At 34.7% G+C, this 12,694-nt stretch overlaps 1 protein-coding gene across 1 annotated transcript in view; it reads left to right on the forward strand.

The window, feature by feature from the left end:
• The window catches only part of LOC125673789 (ubiquinone biosynthesis protein COQ9, mitochondrial-like), a 20,949-nt gene extending 12,341 nt beyond the window's left edge, over positions 1-8,608 (forward strand). Inside the window, exons 3-9 of the mRNA XM_048910604.2 lie at positions 354-508; positions 1,948-2,095; positions 2,879-2,963; positions 3,215-3,319; positions 4,430-4,585; positions 5,970-6,023; positions 8,411-8,608. Coding sequence (XP_048766561.2) covers positions 354-508; positions 1,948-2,095; positions 2,879-2,963; positions 3,215-3,319; positions 4,430-4,585; positions 5,970-6,023; positions 8,411-8,443 — 736 coding nt within the window. The 3' untranslated portion in view covers positions 8,444-8,608. The remainder of the gene's footprint in view (positions 1-353; positions 509-1,947; positions 2,096-2,878; positions 2,964-3,214; positions 3,320-4,429; positions 4,586-5,969; positions 6,024-8,410) is intronic.
• Positions 8,609-12,694: the final 4,086 nt, after the last annotated feature.

Here is a 12,694-nt window from a genome sequence, read left to right on the forward strand (position 1 = left end):
CCTTTATAGAATACTGATTAACCAGTGACTTAATTTCTATCCCTAGTTATTTTATTTATATGGGGAACCTTTATAGAATACTGATTAACCAGTGACTTAATTTCTATCCCTAGTTATTTTATTTATATGGAGATGCCTTTATAGAATACTTTTGTATGAACAAGTGTACTATGCAAAAAGAAGCACAGGTGCGCTACAGCAAAAGGCACAGGTGTACAGTTTTCCCCATCACAAGGGCAATATTTGTGTCATAGTCCTATTATCACCGCAGAAAACCAAGACGATACAGCACAATACAGCCTGAGGTAATATAGCATGGTTTAGATCGTCAATCTATAGGGTTAATTTTTCAGATCTCAGACTACCGAGGAATACTTCAGTCAGATAGAGGAGGAGGAGGAGGTACCGGAGGAGACTGAGGAAGAGTTCCAAACCAAGCAGGCCATTCTGAAAGCTTCGCTTCCATTTGTACATCAGTATGGATGGACCAAGAAAGCCATTGTTGCAGGTTTGTGAACGTATTGTATCTCTGGTCCAGGTTTGAGGGTCAAAATATTATGGGTAAAGGATTTAGGGACCTCTTTCGCATCCCCAGGCAGTGGGTATAAGAAACGGAGAACAATCCCATGGAGACTCAATACTTTTAAGTGCTATTTAACTCATCTAATCTTTTCTCATAAAGGCTTGTCTATGCACAGTCAGATTTTCAACTTTTCCCCCTTAGAAACCATTTTCATCCCAACTTCCCACAAAGGACCGTTAGGTAAATGTGTTCAAGTTATTTCAAATGCAGTTTAAGGCCCATTTCAAAGGGGGATAAAAAAAGGAGCAAATAAGTTGGATTGCTTATAAAATCTTCATTTCAAGAACCATTGAACTAGAAATGCCAATAGTTGTATCAAAGCTTCTTTATTTAAGGAAAAATCAAGTTTGTTCATATGATGAATAGAAGGGCAGGTTAGTGCAGCAAGCTGGGTTCATATTTATGCATGAGAGCAATTAGAAGTTTTCAATTATCTTCTCTAGAGCCAATGTACTCTGCGAATACAATATGTAAATTTTTTATGTGAGCAATTCTATGTAATGTAGATTTAAGTTTATTTTCACATTAAGATGGCCATGTCTAGCAAAGACCACAAAAGGCATTCCAAGTTTCACATAAGACTACATATAGAAAAAAATTCTTAAAATATTTCGTTTTTAACAAGCACAATGGTGCAATGTATGTGATAGTTGATATAGATACATTCCCATTTGGTATAAGTTTGATAAGTTTGTATATGTGATGCCCCCCCCCCCACGGGTAAGGGTATGGTCACTTAAAGAGATTAGAGTATTACATATCTGCCAATGGAAGCATCCTCATGTTGTGTAGGTATTAGTTTTTTCCCGCTATTACCCGTGTTTTTTCCCGCTATTGCCCGTGTTTTTCAAACATTTGAATCATATACATGTCTGTATGAAATGGGTGGCTCTGGTGAACATTATGGACAGCTCTTGTTTTAAGTTTGGTAAAGAATAGCAAATGGAAATTAAACGTATATAATTCCAATGTTATTTATTACAATTGTTTTGATTGGACAAAAATAAATCTAAACGAGAATTTACACGTCAATAAATCCAAAAACGCTATGTATACATACGCACCTGAAAACAAATAACATAGTGTGGGCAAACTATTCAAATTTTTGAAATTGATAATACAGGGGATGAATTGGAATTATAAGAATCAAACATTCTTTTTGAAGAATTTATCGATGTGTAAACTCTGGACATTTTAATACTCACAAACTTAACATAAAAGTGCTGTGCACTTTTATTCAGTTTGTGAGTAAAATGTCCAGAGTTTACATATCGATGAATTCTTCCAAAAGAATGTTTAATCCTATAGTATTATAATACTTGAAATCGACTTCTGTGTTACAGTGTATGTTTGACATATTTAAGGTGCTGAAACCATCGGATATCCCTCAGTGGTTCATGGAATGTTCCCTCGCGGTGGTGCTGAATTAGTGTTCTATTTTTATGAAGAGTGTAATGGAGAGCTAACATCTATAATGAAACAGAAATTAGAAGAACTGAAAGTAAAGGAAGAGTAAGAAATTTCTATTTTTAGCATTTCATATGATCAAGCTTTTTACAGCATCTGATTTTCTTTCTGGTGTAAGCATTTTACATTTTCATCTTCTCTTGGCAAGTACCTTGAAATATGAAGGTAACAAACAGTGATCATTCTCATAACTCCTATAAGAAATGCAAAATAGAGAGTTGGGCAAACACCGACCCCTGGATATACCAGAGATGGGATCATGTGCCTAGGAGAAGTAAGCATGTAGTAATCTACATGTGAATTCGACAAAGGACTGCCTGAAATTAATATTTAATATAGTAATAAAATACAGTACAACAGGTTTTTTTGTGGGTCTAAAATTTGGCGATTTGCTGACTTAAAGGTATGCAAATAATTTTAGCAGAATCAATTTTGGCAGACAGGGAAGAGTTATCTGTCTTGCAAATACTAAGTCGCAATTTGGTGCATATTTGGCGATTTAAAATTTTGGCAGAAAGCTATCCAACCGCTAAAATAAGCCAAATATATCACCCGCGGAAAAAACCCGCTACATACTGTACATATGGTAGTATGTACACTCGGTGCTCATCATTTAACTTCCAGTAGCCGTAACTTGCGACAAAGCATCGTTAAGTAAAAGAATTCAAGTTTATTCAAATGTCATGCCCACTTTGCACTGGGAGATTAATTAAATATTTGATATCAAGAGGGGATGCATCCTAGTAATTCCGCTGTTTATGATGTGCTTTTATTTTACATGTCGATTATATGTATGAAGAGTTTTGGAATTGAATTTTTACATTTTAGGAAACTAAAGACCGGGACATTTATCCATGATGCCATAGAATCCCGACTAAGAATGATTATACCATACATTGATAAATGGCCACAGGTAAGCGACAATAAGTTGGTAATCTCGTTACCAGAGTCTTCTCAGTCCCTGGGTCATCTCAGTCCCTGGGTCATCTCGTTCCTTGGGTCAGTATGGGCTGGATGATATCATGCTGAAAATACATGTAATTTTATCGGACAACACAATCTGTAGCTTATATATGAAGTATGACTTATTTTGCTCGGTATTTTGTAAGTAATTAGGACATACTAAGAGTTTGATGTGTATGTCTGTAATGTTACATGTTACAGGCTATGGCCATACAGACACTGCCACAGAATGCTGTACAGTCGTGGACAAACTTAAGTCGGGTGGTGGATGATATATGGTACTACGCCGGTGATAAATCTAATGATGTAGGTATCTTTAACGGAACAACAAAAACTGCTGTATATCATTCAAATTGGGCAGTAATCTTACATGGTTATATTACTGTGTAAGCAGGTTAACGTTATTGATGTTGTGATTTTTCAGTTCATTGACAAATAAGTCTTTAAATGACGTGTATCGATAAGTCTTGACGCAGTGGGAAAATAGGTTAAAAAATTTGGCGACTAAATTTTTGAGGTGCCAATTTAAAAAGTACAAGACGTGAAATGTGCACAGAAAAAGTTGTGCTATAGATGAACGGTTCTTATGAGGGATGGATCTGAAGCCTTCTGGTCTATCTAGTTCTTCCAAGTGAGCTGTAGTTTTTCAATTTTCTTGGTTAATGTCTCTGTCACAGAAGCGTTTCTTTCTCCGTCTCTTCTGTGATTTTCAACTTGATGTGTAGGTTTGATTTTCTTGTAAGCAATAGCGATTGTTATCCGAAGGATCACTAAAACTTTTGGGAATATTTGATATGTTTGTACTACAATTTTCGATATGAGTAAACAGATGTTTTCGGTTTTTAATCAAGATTGCAAGGTACTTCATTTGGTTATTACATGTACATGTATTTCTGAATGCAGACGACAAATGTACTTGTATATATCACCAAAAATACTATGGGTACATAAAAACTAAGATAGCATACAAAAATCTCATTTCCATTTAATGTAGAATCATTTTAATTCGTGGGGGCCAATGTTCATTGGTAAGCAAAATTCTGCTGGTTCGTGGGGACGTAATTTCGTGGTTAAGCGATATTATGTCACTAGGAGAGATAACTTTACTTGGTTTAAAAAATGTTCGAGGACACATAAATTCGTGGATAACAGTGATTCATGAAATCCACGAACATCAATCCCCCATGAACAATGATGATTCCGCAGTACTGCACATAACATAATTAGTAAACTGTTTCACATTGTGTGACAGTTCTGCACGAGAAAACAAATGATAATGCATGTTGAATGTACATGCTATAGATTGTATACTGAGTAAATTTTGTACTTTATTGTAAAATTGAATTTGAAGAAATTGAAGCATCTATACATACAAATTTATACATATAAATTTGAATATATGTAATTTGTTGACAGTTTAATTGGTACAGTAAGAGACTCTCGTTAGCTGCTGTTTACAAGAGCACTGAAATCTACATGATTCAGGACCAGTCCGAGGATAACATGGACACATGGCTATTCCTGGAAAACAGACTGGAGGACGTGGTCAAAGCTGGACATCTGGCCAGAAATGTAAGCATCAGTACTCTGTAACTTAAGTGATAGTGTGGACAAAGCCAGAAATGTTAGCATTGAGAGTTTGTTCAGTGTTAGTGTGGATAAAGCCAGAAATGTAAGCATCAGTAGTTTGTTAAGTGTTAGTGTGGATAAAGCCAGAAATGTAAGCATCAGTAGTTTGTGTTAGTGTGGATTGCTCCTTTAATGTATAATAATTCAAAGAGGTTTTGTACAAAATTATGCTTTCATTTTTTACAAGAATTAAATTTGTGCACCAGTGAAATACATATGAAGTGTTATTTGTTCATAACAATATGTATCATACCCTCCAGATTTAGTGAAATATCATGTATACTGAGTTGAAAATAACTGTCCCTATAAGTGAGATGTATTTGTGGAGACAAATTTCATTGAATGCCAACTGTAGATAAACAGTTAAATCTCCGGTTCATTTAGCCAACTATAGATAAACAGTTAAATCACTGGTTCATTTAGCCAACTATAGATAAACAGTTAAATCTCCGGTTCATTTAGCCAACTGTAGATAAACAGTTAAATCTCCGGTTCATTTAGCCCACTGTAGATAAACAGTTAAATCACTGGTTCATTTAGCCAACTGTAGATAAACAGTTAAATCACTGGTTCATTTAGCCAACTGTAGATAAACAGTTAAATCACTGGTTCATTTAGCCAACTGTAGATAAACAGTTAAATCTCCGGTTCATTTAGCCAACTGTAGATAAACAGTTAAATCACTGGTTCATTTAGCCAACTATAGATAAACAGTTAAATCTCCGGTTCATTTAGCCAACTATAGATAAACAGTTAAATCACTGGTTCATTTAGCCAACTGTAGATAAACAGTTAAATCGCCAGTTCATTTAGCCAACTATAGATAAATAGTTAAATCGCCAGTTCGTTTAGCCAACTATAGATAGACAATTAAATCACTGGTTCATTTAGTCAACTATAGATAGACAATTAAATCACTGGTTCTCTGGGATTTAAATGTGGGCTGTTCAGCATTTGTTTTAAATGAAAGAAACTATTCTTTTACAAATCTAGGTATGTATAATCTATGAAATATAACTGACTAGAATTTGATGGCTTGGTACTGTAGATGTGAAGGTATGGGTAGTAAGCATGTCTACAGGGAGTGTATAAGATAATTATGCAAAATATGCTTTCTAGGTATGTATCACAGGCACTTGTTTCTTTAAATAACTTATGACCTCTGTATACTAATAATTGTTAGTATACAGAGGTCATAAGTTATTTACAGAAACAAGTGCCTGTGGTATGTATGGATAAAATGACAGTACAAATAAATTCATTCTGTACAGTGTTTCATTGAGAATTTCACGATGATCAGTGATACAGTCTATACCTTACGTTTCAGATTCAGGAGACCGGCTCTGTGATATCAGAGGGGGCTTTAGGGATGTGTCTACTGGTGGGTAATATTTATTTCATCAATATGTTACTTTAATCATTTGTAGTGTCCTGCATTGAAGTTATAGTTCTATGGTAGCCCTATATTATTCAATATTTACATTTACAATGTTCTTGCCTTTGATATTGTAATGATCATATTTCCTCTCATGAACGTACTGCAGTTTTAACAATGAATATATGAATATGAATGAATATAGTATGTCTATTTTAACAGCTTGGAATTCTGACAGTAATCAAAGGAGAATGTAAAAATAACAAATCTATGTTTTGAAAATACATTGGGGTGTGCAACACTTCATGCTAACATGTGTGCCAGCGTATGACATCACAGTTGGTACATGTACCCTTATTTATTTTCAAATTTGAAATTTATTTCTTCGTTATCTGTCCTTCTAAGAGTCTGTCTGCCTGTCCATCTATCAGTCCATCCATGGACTGTCAGTTCTGCTCTGATGTGCATGCGATTTTTACTAAGAAGCACATGTTCAATGGGAATTGCTAATCGTTTTGGACGATTTTTTTATTTGTAGTTCTCCCATGGGAATCCGGGTTAGAATAGGTCCTCAGTACCCCTTGCTTGTTGTAGGAGGTGACTAAATGGGGCGGTCCTTTGGATGAGACCTCAAGAACTGAGACTCCTTGTTATAGCAGGTGTAGCACGATAAAGAACCCTCCCTGCTCAAAGGTCGTAATCACAGAGCATAGGCCTAATACCACCTTCACACTCACGGATTTTTCTTACGAGTCCTTACGGATCTCCGACTTATAGTCAATCACAAGCATTCGTAATTCACTCATCAGTATCCGTTAATAACTCGTCACAACTCGCACACACTCGTAAGGATCCGTGAAAGTAAGGGCAAATTTTTTGACATGTCAACAAAAATTTTACGATTGTCCACGGATTTTAGTTTCCGTAAATAACCCGTAAATACCTTGTAACAATCCGTAAGTATCGTAAACTGGTCGCAAGAACATGTAAACTGCTCGTAAGAATCCGTAAAACACTCGTAAAAAGTTTTTTTAACGAATCTTTTCGGTTAGTTTACGATATGTTACGGATAGCTTACGAGTTGTTTACGGATTATTACAAATGCCTAAGTGATATTTACGATTTCATTCACGTCGGGTTACAATCGCTTTACGGATAGACGAGTATTACTTAAACTTTACGATTAAGGAAAAGTATAAAAGACTCAAAATCTGACAGTTTCTTTCAGTTGTTATCAAGACATCAAAGAAGTTACGCATCTTGCATAGAATATACATACATGCTGTTACAAGTAATGTCAGTTGTCGAATGATGATACAAAGCCAATTGCGAACACTTTTGAGTCAAAAACGTAAACAATCGTAACTAACTCCTAACTATTTATAACAGCACGTTATCAACACGTTAACAGGTCGTGATTTACACGTAAAAGCTAAGCTAAATCGTAAATTTCCGTTATATACTCATAACAATCCCTAAAAAGCTTGTAAAATGTCGTAAATTGCTCGTATTTATCTGTGTTCACTCGGAACAAATCGTAAATGTGTGCCTAAATGCTTCACAAGAACTCATAATAAACCGTAAATGACCCGTAAATACTCTTAAAACTTTCTTAAATAGCTTTTTAAAGTGATTAAATCGTAACAATCCGTGTACTTTTACGGATTTGTGGAATACGTTAAGATTCCTAAGAAAAATCCGTGAGTTCACAGGTACCATAAATTTTAGAGCTCTTCACCGGCAATGGTGACGTCTCCATATGAGGGAAATATTCTTAAGCGGGATGTTAAACAATATAGAACCAATCAATATTTGTAGTTCATGAGTTATGGCACTTTCATTATCAAATTCACTGTGAATTTTTATATATTTTATAATTACTGAAGATGTTTATGAAATCATGTAGAATTTTCAAGCAATATGACAATTCTGACACCTCCCCATTTTGCACGACATAATATTGGGGTATGTAGTACGTGCTTAACATACTGTGAACTCGGTGAGGATTGAATTCTGTTGTCCGATAGAGCTCTTGCCTTGGGTTTTCAAATTCTTCTTTTATTGGACTTCAATGAAATGTGACGAACTTGCTTACAGTCACGTATTCTTCATTTTATTTTCAGTCATAAAGAGAACAGTGCTTCAATCAAGCAATCATTCACGGAATGTACTGATATTATAGTTAGATCTAGTGTGTGCTATGATTTATTTTAGGGGTCACATAAGACACATTGGTTACTATATCACCATAAGGTCATTTGAACTGCATCAATGGTAAGGCATGAAATCAGGAATGACTAGAATGACCACCCCGTAATGTAATGGTCAGTTTCTTTCTGACCAGGCTGTAGTAAATTTAACTGATCTTGAAGACCCTCTTTTTTCTTTTGTAGACAAGAAATATTCTTGGAATGAACAACAGATGACAGAGTTTAAAGAGATACTAGAATACATGCAGATTGTTTTTCTTTGGACACTGTGTGAAAACTTAATGCCTTTCTTCACCATACGATGTACTATGTATTAAGATATATTTGATCTGTTTATTGAATTGTTTTGATATATGTACAAATAAATTGTGTATCTGAAAATTTAATCTTGAATTCAGTAAATCAAAAGAGATAGAAATACTTGAATTAAAAAAGTTAATCAGATGGGGGGTAATGTTAGAGATATGGGTAATTATGTTGTTATTAGAGAAGTAATGTTATGAGATATAGCTAATTATGTTGTTATTAAAGAGGTAATGTTATGAGGTATGGGTAATTATGTTGTTATTAGAGAGGTAATGTTATGAGATATGGGTAATTATGTTGTTATTAGAGAGGTAATGTTTAGAGATATTGGTAATTATGTTGTTATTAGAGAGGTAATGTTATGAGGTATGGGTAAGTATGTTGTTATTAAAGAGATAATGTTATGAGGTATGTGTAATTATGTTGTTAGAGTGGTAATGTTATGAGATATGGGTAAGTATGTTGTTATTAGAGGTAATGTTATGAGATATGGGTAATTATGTTGTTATTAGAGAGGTAATGTTTTGAGATATTGGTAATTATGTTATTAGAGAGGTAATGTTATGAGGTATGGGTAAGTATGTTGTTAGAGTGGTAATGTTATGAGATATGGGTAAGTATGTTTTAAAGAGGTAATGTTATGAGGTATGGGTAAGTATGTTATTAGAGAGGTAATGTTTTGAGGTATGAGTAATTATGGTAATAGAGAGGTAATGTTTAGAGATATGGGTAATTATGTTGTTAGAGTGGTAATGTTATGAGATATGTGTAATTATGTTGTTAAAGAGGTAATGTTATGAGGTATGAGTAAGTATGTTGTTAGAGTGGTAATGTTATGAGGTATGGGTAATTATGTTGTTATTAGAGAGGTAATGTTATGAGGTATGGGTAATTATGTTGTTGTTAGAGAGGTCATGTTATGAGATATGGGTAAGTATGTTGTTATTAGAGAGGTAATGTTATGAGGTATGAGTAATTATGGTAATAGTGAGGTAATGTCTAGAGATATGTGTAATTATGTTGTTATTAGAGAGGTAATGTTATGAGGTATGGGTAATTATGTTGTTATTAGAGAGGTAATGTTTAGAGATATGGGTTAGTGTGTTGTTATTAGAGAGGTAATGTTATGAGGTATGGGTAATTATGTTGTTGACCATGTTGATGTAATGGTGTGCATATTTGGATAGTGTTATGCCCCTTTCACTTGCACCCTTTGTCTTTAAGTTCTTCAGGGTAGCATGCTGGTTATCAATGTTGATGTGCAGCTTGTACACAAGTAACTCTGTGTGATGTATTGTATATCCTACAGTATTACAATGGCCAATGAAACTTTAGGATGGGCATATAGAAATGGACTGGTAACCATAAACAAACATGTTTTGTTATGCCTAAGTTACACGTAGTGCATACGGTTTCAGACAAATGATTCTACATTATTTCATATTATGATTATGATTTGTTGCAATATATTTAGGTTCAGCAATACTCTATTAACACGGTTAACTATTTTAGATTTATCTCTAATGCTAAGAGATCCGAAATCTAGTGAGCTCCCATTGTTCAATCACCAACATAATTTTATATCTATTATGCCAGAGAATGGACTACACATCAAAAGGAAGAACTTCACACCTTGTCAGAATGGATAAAAATATATGAGAGGAATATAGGAATATCTTGTTAGACACATTACAAAATCAGAAATGATGAGAGAATTAGATAGGTTACATGGGGAATATGTATCAGTTTTTGCTGACAAAGCTTGTAACAACATTGTTTTATAAGACTCATTATTACAACTGTATTTTAAATGAACTTGGTTTTAATTCATCATTTGACAATCCAACTTGCGCCTTTCAATTAAACATCGAGCATGGTGGACACTCCATGTTGCCTCTCGATATATGTTCTTTTAAAACATGAATATACATGTACATAATAACGAGACAATACTGACTGAATTTCGCCTAGTATAAAAAGATGTCACTGTGGAGTCTACCAAATACACAAACTGTTAGTGTCCCTAGGTTCATTGTTCGAGTTATCAAATATTTGTCATATGTGCAGTAGTCAAATAACCAGGTTTGGTACAGAAATGGAAAGACATATACCCAAATTGGAGAATGGAATGTTTCATTAAGGATTTTTTTTTAGATTATTCGTATTTGGGCATCATGTGCTGCATCTTTAACTGTTCCGTCAAAAGTTGCAAAACATTTGGTATGAAAATGTGAAGATTCCAATAAAGATTACAAAATTAAGAGCAGTGCAAATACGGACCTCTGGACACACCAGGGGTGGGATCAGGTACCTAGGAGGATTTAGCAACGAACATATCTGCCGCAAGCTCTCTATCTAGATCAGGTAGACGGAGTAATCTGTAATAACGGTCCAACAATGGGTATGGAATACGTTATTCAGCATTTAACCCATTTACTGGTTTTATTATTTCTTTTATAAATTAGATCGTTATAACGACTGCGACATTCTGACTTTGAATGACAATATTGAAATCCCTGTCCCATCAACTTTTTTTCAGTAGCCTTCCTTGGTTTCAAAATTGATAATACGTAGAACAAGCTCTTGTGTATCGAATCAATTGAGAGACATTAACACCATATACAGGTGATAATGAAGTATTGCTAAATAGATATGAGAAGTTGACGATAGAGGAACTGACCTCATCCTGTTTGTGATAAAGTTGACTTGTCAGTTTCCTGTCGATAATTCTTCACTCAAAGTAAGCAGAAACTTTTGAATAAATTCCGTTTCATAAGAATATGAAAAACAGGTCAGCTAATAAAGGAACACAATTAGTGCAAATGGGAATTCCAACGCTGTTGGAAGACATGATCACCAAAGACGAACTCCAGAACCTTTTTGGTATCAATTTGAGAGTACTTTATGCATTGAATCAGAGTGGTGTTTAACATAATGTATTAATCAATAGGATTCCATTGACGACTGATTTTACTGGACGTAGTTTTTGTACCAAAACTTTAAAGACTTACAGTACCTCTTCTATCTGCAAAACTGAGTGCAACCATTATGTCGGGGGAACTAAATAAAAGGGACACAAGGCTAGTCGCGATATTTGTACCGTTCACCTTCTCTATAAACGTTTCAATTTACCATTCCTTCTATCTTCTTCATTGGGGTCAACATCTAAACATCAACATCATACCAACTGTCCAACTGTTGACAACGAGATCACTTCCATTTGAGTACACCGACAAGGTATATAATGCAGGAAATCCGATTAGTGAACTAGGGAGAGGGCTAAATTAGGCGGTGTCTGCTGCCCAATCCCACTTACATTGTGAATAAAACATTGTTTAAATCAAATTAGTGCGGTAAAAAATTGAAAAGTAAAGATATTGATCAGTGATTAAAGAAAAGGTGAATATGCAAGGTGAAGATAACGAACAATGATCAATCTCATAACTCCTACAAGCAATACAAAATAGATAGTTGGGCAAACACGGACCCCTGGACACACCAGAGGTGGGATCAGGTGCCTAGGAGGAGTAATATATCAAACAATCCCATCAATCCCATACGGAATACCAAATGAAGAGGAGGACAAACAAGTAAGCATCAGAGGTCTAATTTACAAATATAAACTGTCATTAGAGCATATGTTTTCTAAAGTGTTACAAACCAAATGTTTGGCCATTCTGTTCATATTAATTTTAAGAACAAATTACCCCGTTTACCTGATTATGATGTAGGGCTTACGACGGGTTTAACCAACCGACCGGGGATGCAAACTAATCCCAGGCACCTAATCCTACTTCTGTTGTGTCTAATCGTCCGATTTTGCACCTCATTTGAGTCTGATTTCTTTAAGGGACTTGTGATATTTATCACTGTTCGCCATCTTTACCTTTTTTCATTTGGTAGGATACAAACATTTGACTGAAGAAGAGAGTATTGAAAATGTAACCATTTACAACAAAAATAAACCGAACACATGTTTTGCTATATATTTTATCAAATATAGGATATACATATATAAGTTATGCATTATTTAGATAATATACATTGCTTCCTAGAAAATATACATTGCTCCCTATAGATAATATACATTGCTCCCTAGATAACAACTTTTGTTCAAGACCAATTAGGGTAATAAAGCGGGGATGGCAATATAAAGAATTC

Source organism: Ostrea edulis, chromosome 3, assembly GCF_947568905.1.
Source record: "Ostrea edulis chromosome 3, xbOstEdul1.1, whole genome shotgun sequence".
NCBI classification, from domain to species: Eukaryota; Metazoa; Mollusca; class Bivalvia; order Ostreida; family Ostreidae; genus Ostrea; species Ostrea edulis.